General features: G+C 40.8%; 1 protein-coding gene across 2 annotated transcripts in view; it reads left to right on the forward strand.

The window, feature by feature from the left end:
* Nucleotides 1-19185, forward strand: part of LOC137326448 (armadillo-like helical domain-containing protein 4) — a 110481-nt gene extending 91296 nt beyond the window's left edge. For both annotated transcript variants that reach the window (XM_067991554.1, XM_067991555.1), the window contains exons 6-8: nucleotides 9036-9067; nucleotides 9520-9654; nucleotides 13513-19185. In XM_067991554.1, coding sequence (XP_067847655.1) covers nucleotides 9036-9067; nucleotides 9520-9654; nucleotides 13513-13581 — 236 coding nt within the window. In that variant the 3' untranslated portion in view covers nucleotides 13582-19185. The remainder of the gene's footprint in view (nucleotides 1-9035; nucleotides 9068-9519; nucleotides 9655-13512) is intronic.
* Nucleotides 19186-19525: the final 340 nt, after the last annotated feature.

A 19525-nucleotide genomic window follows, 5' to 3' on the forward strand; every position in this document is an offset into this window, starting at 1 on the left:
CACTCTCCCTGATGAAATCATAAACACTCAGTGTTTCAAAACATTTTCAATTTTGGTTGAAAATCAATAATATGAAATGAAAAATATAAGCTGTATTTGCCTTGCAAGAGGAATGACTGTGGTACAAGAGAATCCAGATATAGATTTGGTCCACAGTACAACAAGAATAACAAGAATTTGCATTTATAAAACGCTTTTAGTAGCATGTCTGAGCCTGTGCCTGTGGGTTGCAAGGAGTAGCAATGAATGTGACAATGCACCAACTTCTTTAAGGGTCCTCTGATACCAACATCTGAGGGAGCTTCAGATCTGTGCCTGGCTCCACCTGACAATGCAAGAGAATGGCAACAAGGGACAGCAGCTTCACCAAGACAAGAATTACCCCAGGCCATGAAAGCTCTGGAGGAATCTTCCCAAATATCCACCTCTCAACCTCACATTACTCAGGGAGCATCTTGTAGAAATAATACATTAGGAACTACAGCAAGTACGGTTTTGGTGATTACAGTAAAAGCAAGTTGATTCTTAACAACAATCAACACAAGTATAATAGTAACTTAATTGTAAGCTCAATACTATTTCATCACTAGCTGGGTTTCACTTAGTAACAGTATAACATAATTATATTTGATGTCCAAGATTACAGTATGGTTTTAGTGAGCTGAATTCAAAATCTATATGCAGTGTATCACTTCCTGTCTGCATGCACTGTCTCTTGTTATGTGCAGCCTCTCCTGCAACCAAATTTAAGAGATCTGTGTTGGAAAGAGGAACTTAAAAAAAGATGTATGCCAGCCAAGTGCCTAGGCCACCCGTACCTGCTGGGAGTGTGTAAAAATGCAGCATTCAAGTTACTTGTGCTGGACGCTTACTTGTTGCTTGCTACTTTTAATGGGCCACACAATCATTAAACATTGATATAGTAACATTGCACAGTGCCCAGGAAAAACATGAGCGCACCTGCACATTTAGAAAGATGTATGACCACCTTGACAGAGAGGTTGTTAGATAAAGTCAGTGGCAAGGGGGCAGAATTTTTGTCCACTATCTACAAGACTCAAGTTTGGAGTATGATGGAATACTCACCACTCACCTGGATGGGTGCAGCTGCAACAACATTCAAGAAGCTTGAACCATCCAAGACAGATCAGTTCACTTGATCGGTGTTCCTGCAACTCGACTCAACATACATCCCCTCCACCACCGGCACACTGTGGTTGTAGTATGTGGCTGTAGTATGTTCTATCTACAGGATGCACTGCAACAACTCAACAAGCTTATTTTGACTGTACCCGCCCCCACCCACCCAACCCTGTGACCTCTACCATCAAGAAGGACAAGAGCAGCAAAATCATGAGAACACCAACATCTCCAAGTTTTCTTCCAGGTCACACACCATACTGACTTGGACATATATTGTCATTACTTCATCATTGCTGGGTCAGATTCCTGGACTTCCTTACCCAAAACCATTGTGAAAGCACCATCAGCACAAGGACTTCAGCAGTTCAAGGAGAAGACCCATCACCACTTTCTTAGAACAACTGGGGATGGGCAATAAAGATGCAGCTTTGCGTCACGCAGATCCTGAGAGCAAATAAAAAAAGAGGCATTGGAGGCGGACAGATGGGCTGTGTAAAATGCTGCGAGAGGTCAGTGAGGACAAAAAGGGAGAATTCACCACAGTTGCAGTCACAGAGGATGTGATTCATGACTTTGGCCAGGGAAGTTTCATGTTATGGACAGGGTGGATGCTGCACTGGAGGAATTCGAGCTGTGAGGTTTGGGGCAGATGAATACGGAACTGGGAGGTAACAACGGGCCGGATTTTGCTGTGAGCGGCGAATGAACAGTGCCAGCTGAGACCTGTGTGAATAGGGCAAGCAACTGTGTCTCTCCTTAACCATTCAAATTGAAAAATCGTTAATGAGCAGTGCAGAGTCTGAACCAGTTAGTCAGTTAGAATAGTGAATTCAATGACAAATCAGGTACAGTAAACCAAATAAAGAGAGGGAAAGATTGATTGGATTAAGAGACAGAAGAAAAAGTAAAAAAAAAAGTATTTAAATTTTTAAAAAATGTCCAACAATAATTAAAAGCTGAAGGAATGAGACTCCGCATTTGTAGAAGTTAATTTTCAGTGCCAGAGAGGTTGGTTGGCAGTAATGGACAAGCCCTAACTTTTTTTGGCGAGTTTAGTCCATATCTATGAGGTAAGTACAGGAACTTCATGCCGTTCAATACATTTGAATGGGGAGCCAGATGGCGAGATGCCGTTTTCACGCAGCTTTTGGAGGAGTAGGGCATCTCGGACAGTAACTTCCGGATTTCTGCATTTAACTGCGCGTGTGCGGTCTCCAGAAGTTACTGTCCGATTTGCACATAAATAACGGTGAGCACTGTTGGCTTCACTGTTATTTTTACGGCAAAATCTGGCCCAGCATGTTCATGGACCTTAGAGAAGAAAGGGAGGTTAGAGATGGGGAGGTAGTTGGAGAGGACAGATGGGTCGAGAGTTTTTTGAGGGGATTGATGATGGTAGTTTTTGAAAGTGAGCCATTAACAATCTCAGCTAGCATGGGGGCCAGGACGGGTAGTTGGGTTGTCAGGAGTTGATTGGGGGTAAATGATATACATGTGGCAAGACGTGTTCTGTTCAAACATGTTAAATGTCTTGTGTTTTGTTCATATCTGATACAGTACGCATTTGAAAAAATATTTTTTATACAGATATTTTACAGATTATGTAGAGATAGATCAGAGCACATTCATATTAATATCTGCAAGATATTGAGTAGTGTCAGAAATTAAAACATATACAGGTATTTCCATGAACTGTATAATCAGTCTACTTGGTCAGAGAGGGCAGCGCAAACATAGAAATTCAATTTTATGAGTATCTTCCTTTATATGCTTGCTTGAATTTATATTCTTTGACTGTTTGATGGATAAAGACACTTGCAGTACAGTAGCATTCTGATACCAGATGACAGAGAATTAACCTATACAAAATTTAAACTTTATGAACTCCACTTCCAATTAGTAAAGAATTGTAAGCCAGTTAATGTGTCCTTTGAATTTATTTTTAAACCATGCATCACATAATTATTTAGTAATCAACACACAGCAACTTTCATTGGTAACTGGAGATAGTTGAATTTTAAAGCATCTGTATCAGAGCAAATTGATAAAGAATTTACAGTTTTTAGCACGGGGTTTGCTGTAGACTTGTGCCATTATTCTAGCACAGCAGTTCCAGGAAAGTATGGCTTGAGTAACTTATACCATTACTTACTCCACCCCATAATTTCCGGGGATTTTTGGGCTGTTCAGCTGTTAGCCCTCCCTGAAAACGACTAGAAGGTAATTATCATAGCTCTGCTCCGTTAAAATCAATGTCTATTGTGAATTTAAGCCAGTCTTCACGCTGCTGCCACTTAGACTGAAAAATAATGGCGTTGGAGACCTGGTAGCAGTGTGATTTATGTGTTTATTCAAGATGGTTGCTTCTGATGCCTCATTATTCACACCTGGTGCACACAAGATCAATTCGAAGAAAATCCCCAGACTCCATTATCATAAATGGAATTACAGTTATCACTTCTTTCTGCAGGAACACAGAGTTCAACTCAGCAAGCAATAAGTCATTGATCAAAGCACACTCATTGGCATGTAATCATTCCCATTGTAATAAGCAGCAGAGTAATGGAATATTTCCTGTTATTTTATTACTGTTGAGTTCAGCGCTTCACTGTTACCACAATAGCAAAGAAATTGCATTTTAGATCATCTCCTATGGGTGTGTTAAATTATAATTACTCCCATATCGATATCCTGATGATGATTCATGGAAGTATGGATTCGAATTGGCCCATAGTGTATAGTTATATTCCTGATCTTTGCAACACTGTACATACAGGCAAGTAAACAGACAACAATAATCTGATTCACATTGTGTAGAACAGCATGCAGTGTCTCCCTCAGGAATCTAATTGTGGCCTCAATAAAACATAACAGAGTAATGAATGGTAGAAGAAGAACGGTGAGTCGTTAAATATCCCATTAACTTTTTCCATTTATTTATTAAGCGAGGTAGTGAAATCTGCCTATAATTCTGATGGCTCTTAAATACACATTGAAAGGTGAATCATAACAGCATAAGAAATAGGAGCAGGAGAAGGCCATACGGCCCCTCGAACCAGTTCCGCCATTCAATAAGATCATGGCTGATCTTCGACCTCAACTCCACTTCCCTGCCCGATCCCCATATCTCTTGATTCCCTTAGAGTCCAAAAATCTATTGATCTCAGTCTTGAATATACTCAACGACTGAGCATCCACAGCCCTCTGGGGTAGAGAATTCCAAAGATTCACAACCCTCTGAGTGAAGAAATTCCTCCTCATCTCAGTCTTGAATGGCCGACCCCTAATCCTGAGACTATGCCCCCTAGACTCCGACTCTCCAGCCTAGGGAAACAGCTTCTCAGCATCTACCTTGTCAAGCCCTCGATTTAATAAGAATCACATTAGGCATCTCCACACGTTCTGTTACAGGTGGTCCTTGAAATGGGTTTTACCTTAAAGAATTAAACGAACCTCGAAAATCTTTGTAGTAATTTAGGCACTTGAGGGGGGTAAATATTACAATCTGCCACTAGTAAGCATCTTGATAACCATAATCTATTGGTATATTAATAGATTAGGGTCAAAGGCAATCAGAATTATTTACAAACTACATAATCGGCATAATGGCTACACCACTTCTGATTCACCATTATGCTCACTGCGGCACATTCTAATGACCTCTCCAGCAAATTTTAGCATAAATTCGCCACTGGACAATCGGGGAGCACAACGGTCTAACTTATGATGTTTGTCGCCAGTATCGCCGAATTCCATGCCATTAATGGTGTGAAGTATTTGATCAACTTCTCTATCATTTGCTCTCAAAATGTAGTAGATTGTAATAAAATGCACGATTGTAATAAGATGTTTCACTGTACCTGCTTTTTATTCCTAATGTAACACCTGGAATATCAGGGAGGGCCAGGACCAAAAAAACGCTGCTCCGGATGCAGTTCATTATGGCAAGATTCCCAGCTTTAGCAACAACATCAGCAATCTTTCCCACACAATCTAACCACCCCACTGCCACCATAAGGTTCTGACTTACAACACTCTCTTGCCTCTAAGACTACTGGACCTCAGTTTCTGATTAATTTTTGTTAAATTTTCTGCAGCATTATAGGAAATATTTTGCAACTTTTTATAATGTGCAAAATGCTTGACTCTCTAGCACTGTTTGTAATGAGGGTGCAGTTGGATATATTATTTTCCGAATGACATATTTCACAGTAGCTCTGTAAGGTTTCTGTGTTATAAATGCTCAACACTTAAGCCTAGAATTCTGCATATAATTACAATTTTGCAATATTTCATATTGTTACCCAGAAGAAAAAACTTAAAGAATATTGTAAAATATATTTTTTAAATATTTAAAATTGCTTATAACTACAGAACAGAGCAAATAACAATTCTGGTTATCTTATAGAATCATAGAAATTTACAGCACAGAAGGAGGCCATTTGGCCCATCGTGTCTATGCCGGCCAAAAAAGAGCTATCCAGCCTAATCCCACTTCCCAACTCTTGGTCCATAGCCTTGTGGTTACGGCACTTCAGGTGCATATCCAAGTACTTTTGAAATGCGATGAGGGTTTCTGCCTCTACCATCCTTTCAGGCAGTGAGTTCCAGACCCCCACCACCCTCTGGGTGAAAAAAATTCTCCTCAACTCCCCTCTAATGCTTCTATCAATTACTTTAAATCTATGCCCCCTGATTATTGACCTCTCTGCTAAGGGAAATAGGTCCTACCTATCCACTGTATCTAGGCCCCTCATAATTTTATACACCTCAATTAAATCTCCCCTCAGCCTCCTCTGTTCCAAAGAAAACAACCCCAGCCTATCCAATCTTTCCTCATAGCTAAAATTCTCCAGTCCTGGCAACATCCTCGTAAATCTCATCTGTACCCTCTCTAGTGCAATCACATCTTTCCTGTAATGTGGTGACCAGAACTGTATGCAGTACTCCAGCTGTGGCCTAGCTAGTGTTTTATACAGTTCTAGCATAAACTCCCTGCTCTTATATTCTATGATATTCCAACAACGTTCACCTGAGGAAGGAGGAAGCCTCCGAAAGCTTGTGAATTTAAAATAAAATTGCTGGACTATAACTTGGTGTTGTAAAATTGTTTACAATACTTATATTCTATGCCTTGATTAATAAAGGAAAGTATCCCGAATGCCTTCTTAACCTCACACTTCTCCGGATTGAATTCCATTTGCCACTTTTCTGCCCACCTGACCAGTCAATTGATATCTTCCTGTAGTCTACAGCCTTCTTCCTCACTGTCAACCACACGGCCAACTTCTGTATCTCCTGCAAATTTCTTGATAATGCCTCCTCCATTTAAGTCTAAATCATTGATATATACTATAAAAAGCAAGGGACCTAGTACTGAGCCCTGCAGAACCCCAATGGAAACAGCTTTCCAGTCACAAAAACACCTGTTGACCATTACCCTTTGCTTCCTGCCACTGAGCCAATTCTGGATCCAACTTGCCACTTCCCCTTGGATCCCATGGACTTTTAATTTTCTGACCAGTCTATCTGGGACCTTGTCAAAAGCTTTGCTAAAATCCATGTAGGCTACATCAAACGCGCTACTCTCATCGACCCCTCCTGGTTACCTCCTCAAAAAGTTCAATCAAGTTAGTCAGACACAACCTTCCCTTAACAAATGCACGCTGACTGTCCTTGATTAATCTGTGCCTTTCTAAATGACGATTAATACTGTCCCTCAGAATTTTTTCCAATAATTTGCCCACCACTGAGGCTAGTCTGATTGGCCTGTAATTACTCAGTCTATCCCTTTCTCCCTTTTTAAACAACAGTACAACGTTAGCAGTCCTTCAGTCCTCCGGCACCAGACATGTAGCTAGAGAGGATTGGAAAATGATGGTCAGAGCCTCCGCTATTTCCTGCCTTGCTTCTCTTAATTGCCTGGGATACATTTCATCTGGGCCTGGCGATTTATCTACTTTCAATGATGCTAAACCCCTTAATATTTCCTCTCTCACTATGTTTATCCCATCCAATATTTCACACTCCTCCTCCTTAACTACAATGTCTGCATCATCCCCCTCTTTTGTGAAGACAGACGCAAAGTATTCATTAAGAACCATACCCATGTCTTCCGCCTCCACACACAGGCTACCTTTTTGGTCTCTAATAGGCCCAACTCTTTCCTTAGTTATCCTCTTGCTCTTTATGTATTTATAAAACATCTTTGGGTTTTCCTTGATTTTACTTGCCAATAATTTTTCATGCGTTCTCTTTGCTTTCCTGATTTCCTTTTTAATTTCACCCCTGCACTTTTTATACTCCTTTAGGCTTTCTGCAGTATTGAGCTCTCTGTATCTGACAAAAGCTTCCCTTTTTGCCATATCCTACTCTGCATGCTCCTTGACCTCCAGGGGGCTCTAGATTTGGGAGTCCCACCCTTTTTCTTTGTGGGAACCTATTTGCTCTGAACCCTCGCTATCTCCTCCTTGAATGCCTCCCACTGCTCTGACACTAATTTACCTTCAAGTAGCTGTTTCCAGTCCACTTTTGCTGAATCACATCTCAGCTTAGTAAAATTGGCCTTTCCCCAATTGAGAACTTTTACTCTTGGTCTATCTTTGTCCTTTTCCATCGCTACGCTAAATCTAACTGAATTATGATCACTACCACCAAAATGCTCTCCCACTGATACTTCTTCCATCTGCCCAGCTTCATTCCCTAAAACTAAGTCCTGAACTGCTCCCTCTGTTGTTGTGCTTGCTACGTATTGGCTAAAAAGGTTCTCCTGAATGCATTTTAAACATTCTGTGCCCTCTATACCTTTTACACTGATTGTATCCCAGTTAATATTAAGGTAGTTGAAATCCCCTACTATTACTGCCCTATTGTTTTTGCACTTCTCAGAAATTTGCCTCAATATTTGCTCTTCTATCTCCTTCTGACTGTTTGGGGGTCTATAGAACACTACCAGCAGTGTGGTTCAGTTAGAAGGGAAAGCAATCTATATAAAAGAATTATTGTGATATCCAGTTCAGTTGCAGGTCAGGTGTGCAGAGATACTGATCATCACTGGATTTCCAGACTATCGTAAAATTCCTCTAATTGTCCCATATTTGGGGCTCATCACTTTCATAGTATCCTAGTAGGTACATAACAGGAGGAGTTAATTCGGCCCTGCATGCCTGTGCCGGCTCTTTGAAAGCTATCCAATTAGTCCCATTCTCCTGCTCTTTCCCCATAGCCCTGTAATTTTTTCCCTCAAGTATTTATCCAATTTCCTTTTGAAAGTTATTATTGAATCTGCTTCCACCACCCTGTCAGGTAATGCATTCCAGATCATTACAACTCGCTGTGTAAAAAAATGTTTCCTCATGTTGCCTCTGGCTCTTTTGCCGATCACCTTAAATCTGTGTCCTCTGGTTACCGACCCTTCTGCCACTGGAAACAGTATCTCTTCATTTACTCTATCAAAACCTTACATGATTTTTAACACCTCTATAAAATGTCCTCATATCCTTCTCTGTTCTAAGGAGAAAAACCTCAGCTTCTCCAGTCTCTCCACATAACTGAATCCCTCACCCCTGGTATCATTCTAGTAAATCTCTTCTGTAACCTTTCTAAGGCCGTGACATCTTTCCTAAAGTGCGGTACCCAAAATTGAACACAATACTCCAGCTGCAGCCTAATCAGTATTTTATGTAGGTACAGCATAACTTTCATCCCTTATTCGAGGTGACCCTGGTGGATAACGCACTATACATGAACAAAATTGGTGAAGGATGCTCCTCTTTGTAACTTTTAGTAAAGCAAACCCGACTCCTTTTAAACAATTTCACCGTTCTTTAATGTTTACATCAAAAGAATATTTATTCTCTGTAACACAACTGTTTTCTTCTACCCCTTTTCAGTTAGAAGCTGGCTGGAGAAAATCAAAGACAAAGTAAGTGCCTCAGAACTTTTTTTGGGTCCCATGTGATCTATTCACTTATTCCATACTTTGGTTCAACACTGAGCTGTTTCTTACATTAATGTTCTGCAGTATAAGTTACTCTTTTAAAATAAGTCACGTCTGCCTTTTCACTTTTACTACTTATAACACTGCTTTAGCCCAAATTTTCAGCCGATATTTTATTAATCATTCCAAACACCCTTGGCTTCTGCCTTTGACCTCAGTGACTGTCCAGTTTGTTTATGGAGCTATTTATTACATGGTGTTTTATTTTTGTGAATTTACATGTTGTCATTTACATATAATCTGAATGGAGTTATGTATCTTTCATGAGAATTTGATGAACAAAGTTCAGAAAAAAAATTTCACCATCCAAAAATAAACTGCTGGTGAAGTTGTGACTGATTTTTATGACACACATTTTAAACCTTTTGTTATTCCAGGCAGGATATATGTCTGGGATGCTAGTGCCTGTAGGTGTTGGTGTGGCTGGAGCTCTCTTCATCCTAGGAGCTCTCTATAGTCTCAAGGTGATGAATCGAAAGAGGAAAAGTGTTTTCAAAAGACGTGAAACAAAGGTAATGGTCAGGGAAATAGTCTGACAAAATCTACAATTCATACTCACCTACATTGTGTGACAGTTCAGATGTCTGCTTCATCTTCCTGGATCATGGGTTTGAGCTGTAGCATTGGATATTGCTTCAATCAGTCATTCCCATTTGGAAAGCTTCATTAGTTGAGACAGGTCATGATATTCAACATTTCATCTCAAATGGAAGAAACACTGATTTATTCTCCAAGTAAACTGACCAAGCACATAAAATTGTTAGGTCAGGCACAGACAGTAACAAAATTCATCTTTACTGTATCGTGCCACAAGGCTTTTTAATCACGTTCTTACTACTTATAACTCTAATGCAAGACAGAGAGGCATTTTATCCTCCTTTTCAACCTCATGGAGATTGCATCATCCTGTGTGCTCAGGTTTAAGGCTTTTCTGGTGACAAAGATGCCTTGAACTGCTCATGCTTATCACTGAGCTTTAAGAACAGCATTTTCCACACTGCTTAAGGCAATGGGGGAAAAGATTGGATAGGGGCTGTTTTTGGGTGTAGGTAGCGTGATGCGCTATCACCCCAAGCCCAATGACCCCTTCGCAGGCAGGACACAAGTTTCGGCCCACCCGAGGACTCACCTGCAATCAACGTTCCATTCCAGGCCTTGCACATGGAATCAATGCAATTCACACTTTCCACCACCAGGGGGAGCGCAATCTCTTAAAGGGAGGATGTTTCTTAGAAATCTCTTAAAGGTAGCTGGTACCTGTTATTTGCTGAAAATAACAGTCTACTGTCTGCACGGAGTCTGAATGGAGATCAGACATCGCACACGTAAAACACAGATGCAGGTCCCATCCCTATGTTTACACACTGATGAGTTATGTTAAAATATTGAATAAAGGTTGCGCACCAGGCCTCACCAATCTGCCGATCTGAGCTGGTACCAGGCCTGCGAGATTGCATGCACCAAGGATCTCTGCTGATGCACTAGAGACCTTGGTGCAAGAGGTGGACAGAAGGAGGGACATCCTATACCCACAGTGGGGGTGGGGGGGAGCAAGAGGCCCTCCAGACATATGCCCAAAAGGCAGTGGGAAGCAGTGGGGGACGAAATCAATGCCAGGCACACAGCATCATGAATATGGATGCAGTGCAGGAAGAAGTTCAATGCTTTGACATGAGTGGTTAAGGTGAGTGAGGTCAAGTGTCAAGTGGCGTCTCCTACCAACTGCACCACACACTACACCCCCCATCACCCACATACCAACAAACTCTTTCCATCAGTACTCAACTCTTCCAATCAGATGCTTCCTCTCGCCCTTACACATTACCACTGTTTCAAGCCGCCCACCCACAACTCACAGGCCACACACACTGGCAGCTATTCAACCATGACAGGCACATCACCCGGACACATGACCTACTTTCTTGCAGGAGAAGGTGGCGCATATCAAGAGGTAGCAAGTGGCAGTGGCATTTAGCCCCTCAAGCCTATTCCACCATTCAGTGAGATCATGATGGACCTGTGACCTAACTCCATAAACCCGCTTTAGCCCCATATGCCTTAATACCCTTGGTTCCCAGAAATCTATCAATCTCAGATTTAACATTCACAAGTGAGCTAGCATCAACTGCCGTCTGCAGAAGAGCGTTCCAAACATCTCCCACCCTTTGCATGTAGGAGTATTTCCTAACTTCACTCCTGCACGTCCTGGCTCTAAATGTTAGGCTATGTCCCTGCATTCTAGTATTCAAGTGTAGGAGACCTCCAAAAACAGTTACAAATATCTTGGCAGTCAGAAGCAATAATCCAGCCACTAACCTGTAAATGCTGCCTGGTCCCTTTAAATAGCGGTGGTGGGGGGTCCTCCAGGCACTCTAAGACACGTTCAGATGGTCGGGGTTAAGACTGTGTGTTGAGTTGAGCGTTAATTCCCAAAATGGTGTCTATCACTTTAAATCAGCGTTGTACACTGATTGAAGCCATTTTCTCCCTACTTTACATGATTCTAGCATTCGTTATCTGCGCCTGCGCTAACTCCTATACCAAGGAAACGTGCATGCGCATCCAAGACGCCATCTTGGATGTCGGAGACGCCGTGTAGCGCCGAAACAACGGGCGCTACTCGGCCCAGTTTAGCTCCTAATATCTCTGTGGCAGTAGCTTATATCATTCATTGGTAAACTAAATGAAATTATGAAAATGAAAGATCTAAATAAATGGAAATGAATCATGTCACATTTGCACAGAGTTCTTAAATTGCAAGCATATTAAAAACAAACTGCCACAGGCCTGACATAGGAATAAGTATATATCATTCATTATGCTTTCATAGGTACACAGAAATATAACAACGTATTGGACCAGAAAAGACCATCTACCCAGTCCCATTGTCTATGAAATATTATTGCCCTCTATCAATTTTTTTCCCCATGTACTTATCCAACTCTCTCTCGAATTTGCTGATACAATTAGACTCCATACATGCGAGAAGTAGTTATATTTAAACTGCCTCTTTGTTGTCCCTATTTTAAATGACTGAAGTTCCCCTTGAAAGTGGTTCAAGCCCCACTTGAGAAACTTTAGCACATAATCTAGTCTGGCACTTCATTGTAGTACTGAAAGAATGCCAGAGGTGCCATCGTTCGGATGAGACGTTAAAGTGAAGCCCCATCTGCCTTCTCAGGTGGATGTAAAAGATCCCATGGCACTATTCGAAGAAAAGCGGGGGAGTTGTCCTGATGACCTGGCCAATATTTATCCTTCATCAACATCACTGAAACAGATAATCTGGTCATATATCTCATTGCTGTTTGTGGCCCGTTGCTGTGCACAAATTGGCTGCCGTGATTCCCTACATTAAAACAGTGACTACACTTCCAAAGTACTTCATTAGCTGTGAAGTGGTGTGGGATGTCTGGAGCTTGTCAAATGTGCTATGTAAATGCAAGTTCTTTATCTTCTTTCTTTGTGTTACTTGCAATGTGATGTTGGAGTTTCTGTATTAATGTTGATGTGAAGTTCAAGTCATTTGTTTTATTTATTCTATACCTGCTATTTTTAATTTTCTGGCATTCTGGCTCTTAGATTAATGCGATATGGTAGTTTGTGTGTCAGTGTTAAGAACAATCTGTTTTAATAATTTAACTTTAAGAATTTGAACAAAAACTCAATTTCATTAGACCCAAATTCATTTAAATTGAATCTACACATGTTGAAGATTTTTAGGGTATTAAAATTAAAAAACGTACCACTATATACTTCATGTAAAATTGGGATCTTTGTAACAGGGATATCCTGGGGCTGATTTTCTAGGTTGTGTGCCATCGGAGAACTTCACCCACTGGCAATGCATATTGGGAAATTGTGGGTGTATTGCACACGATTTTCCATCCATTAAAATTGGCTTTTTTACTTCCCGGCTTGGTTAATTGGTGCAACACTCGCCTCCTGACTTCAACCCCACTTCAGGACTGGAGCACATTATCTAGGCTAATACTGAGAGAGTGCTGCATTGTCTTTCAGATGAGACTTTAAACAGAAGCCCTGTTCAGATCCCATGACAATATTCAGAAAAAAGCAGGGCCATTCTCCTGGTGTCCCGCCAACATTTATCCCTCAACTGACACCAAAACAGACTGACTAGTCACTTATCTCATTACTGTTGATGGGACCTTGTGTGCAAATTGCTTGCCAAATTGCCACTTATCAACAGTAATTACACCTCAAAATTAGTTCATCGGTTATGAAATGTTTGAGACATCCTGAGGACATGAAATATTATATTATCTGCAAGTTCTTACAAATGCATATGCATTATACATATATAATAGTTCAAAGTACTGCTAATTAATAGTCTTTGTTTGAAATTGCAGCCTAGAGATTTCACCAGCATGCAAGATCGGGTGATGCTATTAGCTGACAGTTCAGAAGATGAGTTTTAAGTATGAGCAATTATTCTTTGATGCAATACGAATGTCTGAAGCTGCACTGGAGTCAGGGGATGCGGTATGCCACTGCTATTTGCTATTTCTGTTTCAAGTGCTTTTTCTGAAAAGTTATTAAGATCGCAGACGTTATTTGTGATATACTGTAAAACCTTGTTTGACAGGATTTATTTCAAAGGAGCAGCCTCACTTTGATTTCACTATAAATTCATTCTGAAGAATTGGAATGGCCAGATGTTATGTGATGATGTTGCTATAATCAATAACTGCTTGGTTGCTGTAATTTTAAAACTGCAGTTTTTGTTTTTTGTTACCAAAACTCTGTTAATGCTTTTGGAGACCATGCTATGAGAGACATGATTTCCTTAAACAGTCTTTATCAGGTAGGTAATGAATTTGTAACAATGATTTTCCACCCCCATTTATTTTTCTGCATTGGTATAAAATTCACGAAAGAGGCCACAGACAACTCCATGAGCATGCCACAAATGACTCTCAGCAGCTATGCCAGATTGTTCATTTTATTCAGAGTGAAATGCCCTCAGCGATGGAAGAGCTTAAGAATTGATGGGATTCATTGCATAACTGACAGGCAGGTTTGACTATTGGATAGCCTTTAATTGAATATAGACAGCAGGATGAAGGTGCTATGTACTATGCCTCTGTGCCACTCTTAAGATTTATAACTGCCCCCTAACAGCTAAAGATTTGTGCTGTGAATTAGAAGCTCAGCTCCCTCTTTACCAGCTCAGTGATAAGTATGGAGGAAGTGAGCTTCTGGGATAATCTTTCCATCTCTTCCTCGCATATTGTCATATGCATGCATTTGTGCCCAATGTTGGCAAGACTCAAAATACCCATGACTCCTTAGCACTAGTGGAGTTGCTTCTTCTTGTCAACAGAAAGTAACTGTGTTTGTGTTTGGCAAAAATTCATTCTTGCTGTATATCACCAGGAACTCTTTCAGCGATGTAGTGCAACTTTTATATCTCACATACTCTCTCTGTAAGTGCATAGATTCCAACACACAAGGAGAGCCACGGACAATAATGAATATGATTTTATTGGTACTGGGTCAGCAATATATGTATATATAGATACAAAATATTGTATCGCAGTCACAATATGAATTGGAACCCACATATTGTCACTGCCTGCCAATAGCCAAAATCTTCAGATCTCATGAATTTTTATTTAAATTATCTCTTCCAATATATTTTCATTTTTAAACAGTATTAAATCATATATATAACGTCAAATATGATATACATCAGATAGGAATGTGTAACCAGGTGAAATAAAAAAAGTGGTCCAAATATGAATGATTGTAGTCTCTGTAAAGAAGTTGATGCAGTTAAAATCACGTTGGGTTCAATGTTGTCTGGACATAAGAACATAAGAGATAGGAGCAGGAGTAGACCATTTGGCCCTTCGAGCCTGCTCCGCCATTCATTGAGGTCATGGCTGATGTGATTCTGGCCTCAACTCCACTTTCCTGTCTGTTCCCCATATCCTTTGACTTCCTTGCTGACCAAAAATTTATCTAACTCAGCCTTGAATATATTCAATGACTCCGCCTCCACTGCTCTTTGGGGCAAAGAATTCCAAAGGTTCACAACCCTATGAGAGAAGAAATTTCTCCTAATCTCTTAAGAACATAAGATGTTCCTTCAATGAATTAATTAAATAAATACATGCATTGTGAGGGGAAAAAAGTATTTTGTCTAATTGCATGTCTATTTTCATTGTGTTACCATAGCAGCGCAGATATAAGCGACATTAAAATGTTTTCATACATGCGTGGTGCTAACTTCATGCTGACTGGTAACAGGCTGTAGAAGCAGCAACAAAACTAGCAGTGGGAAATTTAAAATTATGTCTTGAAGGGTGCACAAGTCTGAGGTCTGTGGGTGGGTGGTTTGATTCTTGGTGGTCATGTAATGGATTGGCATCTTTATTTCAATCAGTATCAGCTTAGTGTGTTTGAAACCTAAACAATCACCACTCATTTTTCCTTACATAATACATTCTCAGAAAGTAATTAATTTGTGAAGTGTTTGAGCTATTTCAACATGATAAGGTGCTATATAAATGCAAATATGTATTGTAAATGTGTATCTATCTGTCTATCTATATATCAACCTGTCCATCCATCCACATCTTGGAATGGTTATGGAGAAACATATTAGAAGTAGGAGCCCAGGTTTACCATTTTAATTGAAATGAAGTTAAGAATGGCTGGGAATGAAGGCAAAGCTCAACAGACTTTGAGTGTGCTGATTGAATGCAATTTTCTGTAGTCAGCTCAATAGCATAATTATTCTCCATTCCAAGTGAAGCTTTGGCCTAATTGGGGGGGAAGAGATTGGAAAATTACGATTCAGGTGAAATTTAAAAGGATGTGGACATTTAAAAGTAAGTGGCAGCTTAGGGAGACAAAAAATCTTGGACCCTATGGAAAGCTTCAGAAGCCATTTAAACCTATTGCAGCCTTTACCAAGGCTGAAGGGGGAGAGGGGAAAGAAGTGACATGTAAAAATGAAGTGAAAGCCACATGCCTTCATGTCAAAATGATGTTATTGCAATTTCATTTAAATATTATAATGTAACTCATGCCTCTTTCAGGTGTGAGGTTCCTCCCCCATTAATTAAGAAGCCTTAAGAATAGAAGACTGGAATTAGAGGTATATGCAGCTGTAGGGAATATGGATATTATTGCCATCTCAACAAAAATAGTTTGCAACAGAGGATAGCTGAGAAGATATAAAATGTTTCATAAGGATTACCTTACAAAGAGAGGTGTAGCAGTTGCATTATCGATAAGAAATGATACAACAACTAGAGAAGTAATAAATTCAGCAGCAGAAAGGGATGAAGTTGAAACAGTATGAATAGAAATGAGTAAAGGTAGGAAAATATTAATTGGTAACTGCTTCAGACACAAGGGGGTCGATTTAACCCCCCCAAGATGGGCAGGAGAGAGTTGTGGGGAGGGGGTTTAAAAATTAAAAACCGTGAAACGCGATCCCAACCCACCGTGTACGTGCCTGTTGCCTAACAGTGCAGTTGGGAGCCTTATTTAAATTTAACGCTGGCCAGCCAGGTTTCCCAGGGCTCGGGACACCCAGTAGCTAAATGGAGATGGGTGCTGATGGAGCAAGCAGGTAAGTGCTTTTCCAGCATGGCTTGTGAGCCAGAAAGAGGAGGAATGCACCCCCAGCGACTCGAGCAAACTTTCTGCCGATTGTGGCCTCTCGCTGCTGCGATCGGCTGACCCACCCTCCAAACCCTCGATCCCAAGCCTTCTGTCCCACGATCGGCCGACCCACCCTCCAAACCCACGATCCCAAGCCTTCTGTCCCACGATCAGCCGACCCACCCTCCAAACCCACGACCCCAATCCTTCTGTCCCACGATCAGCCGACCCACCCTCCAAACCCTCGATCCCAAGCCTTCTGTCCCACGATCGGCCGACCCACCCTCCAAACCCTCGATCCCAAGCCTTCTGTCCCACGATCGGCCGACCCCCCAACTTCCAAACCCGGGATGCCAAGCCTTCTGTCTCGGGATCGGCCGAGCCCCCCCACTTATGCCCCATGATCTGCCAAGCCCCCCCCCCCCACCTTATGCCCCGTGATCGGCCGACCCCCCTCCCCCCCCCAATGCCCTGCAATCTGCCTGGGGGGAAACGGAATAAAAAAGTGATAGAGGTCCTGCCGTTAAATTTGGCCTGGATTTCCATGTTCCCCCCTCACCCCATAAGCATGCTCCCCCGCTCCCTTCCCGCCTCCCCATAAATACCGAGGTCAAGGTGAGCAGATGGATAGGGAGCCGTTTCGACAGATAAAACATTGCTGCAGAAAATCGTAATGTGCTAATCATGAATGACAGTTCAGGGTCAATTAGAAGGGAGGGAGGAAAGTACAAACAAATTCACTCAAGACAGTCAGAAGTTGTTTCTCATACAACATGCGAAACATGCTACTAGAGCACAGGCTGTGTTGGATTTAGCAACCCACCAGAGTTTGTTACGAGATTTTGGAAGAGCAAATTTTAGAACAATGAGAAGAGTCTTAAGGAAAATGAATTGGGAAACCACATTTAAGAATAGAACAACAATGGAATGTGTTTAAAGCGTTTATACATCATAAGAGCCAGGGCGTTAGTAATGCTATGGCAGTTGCCGGTTAGGGTCTTCAAACTGACATGTAGAAGTGCATATATAGCTCAGTCTGCAATTTTACAATTCATTTGTATGTATGTTTCCATGACCTGAAGCATGAATTAATGATAGAAGAGGATGTGCACACTGTGACATTGCAGTACTTTGCCATAGTTCTGTTCCTTTTTTCTGGAAAAGTGCAGTCTCAAAAGAACGCCCAATAAAAATTACATAAAATACAGAATGTGAAAAGGTCATTGGCCCTAAGAGCCTGTTGTTTGCATGGAAAGATGTACTATTTGCCCCTTCATTCATTACCAGCCCACTCAATCTACTGAGAGAGGCAGCTAATGTTGGGTAGAGCCTTTAAGAAACTAAAACTGTGAAATTTCTTGCCAACTCTGAAGGTAATTGAACAAAGATCCAGGATATTAATCCAAGCTATTTAACTGTGACTAGTGGCATTCCTCAAATGTTACAATCAAAGTGGCATAGGAACCATTATATTCTGCAGAAAGTTTGGTTATCTGTGTTTATCCATATTGTAACAACATCCAGTGCCGCTCCTAACCAGATATTTATCGTTTTGCAACCATTCAGTTCATTCACAAAGTTACTTGCACATCTCATAGTGATTGCACGAGGTTTGTATTGAATGTTTCTCTGAATAAGTTATCATCATATTGGAATGAAATACTGTTATTGACTCTTGAATGGCAAATGAGAAGCGATGGCTAATTGATACTGGTTGCGGATTTCCTCGGAGCTGCTTCTGCTCTGTCGATCTAACTTTGTCGGAAGTGCGGCGGAAACATTGTTTACACACGTAAAGGGAGTTTTCGCTGCACTTTTGGTGAAGTTAAGGTGACAGAGCGGGAGCAGCTCCAAGGCAATTCCCAGCCATTGTTTTATTGGGATTCCATTTTACACTACGAGGAGAGAGAAAGCGAAAAAGTTGAATCTAGAGATTCCTATGACCATGGTTACTAATTCATTTTCCCTTTAATTGACATTGGTTCCTGACTGGATCTAATGTTTTGCTTGATATGGCTATTAAATGGCCTGCTGACTTGATAAAGACTGTTTGCAGGAAAAGGAGTCACTACTTATTCATGGTTTATATATAGAGAATAATTATTTGAGAAACACGCGATTCGGTTAAGCATGATGTGGCCTGATTGAAAAAATATGCTATTGCCTTCCATCAACAAATGAATGAAATGATGGTTGCAGTAAATTACAGCATAAAATCGAGGCTCAATGCACAGTTGATGTTATAAATGCTCATGCCCTGCCTTTGCGAATCACTTCATTTCCTGTGAGAACTGATTGTAGAATGACGTTCCTTGTGCGTTTAAACTGTTATAATTTTAACCAGCAGAACAGTCATTGATGTAATTGTGGAATGTGACATTTTATTAAAATGAATAAAATAAAAATTGAGGTCTCATTTTCTTTATTCTTCATTTGCATTTGGAGATTCATGAGATTTAAAAGAGAAAAGTTCACATTTATGAGTAGTTGTCTCTAGTATATTTTGATGGTCCATGAACCTAACAAATCTTCATTTAAATGAATTATAGAAATGCTAATTTTTGTTTTACTTGTTCTTGGGATGTGGGCGATGTTGGCAAGGCAGGATTTATTGCCCACCTCTAGTTTCCCTGAGGGCATTCAGAGTCAATCATATAGTCACATGTAGGTCAGACTGGGTAGAGGTGGCAGGTCCCCTTCCCTGAAGGACATGACTGAACCAGTTGTATTTTTTACAACAATCCA

Source organism: Heptranchias perlo, chromosome 10, assembly GCF_035084215.1.
Source record: "Heptranchias perlo isolate sHepPer1 chromosome 10, sHepPer1.hap1, whole genome shotgun sequence".
NCBI lineage: Eukaryota > Metazoa > Chordata > Chondrichthyes > Hexanchiformes > Hexanchidae > Heptranchias > Heptranchias perlo.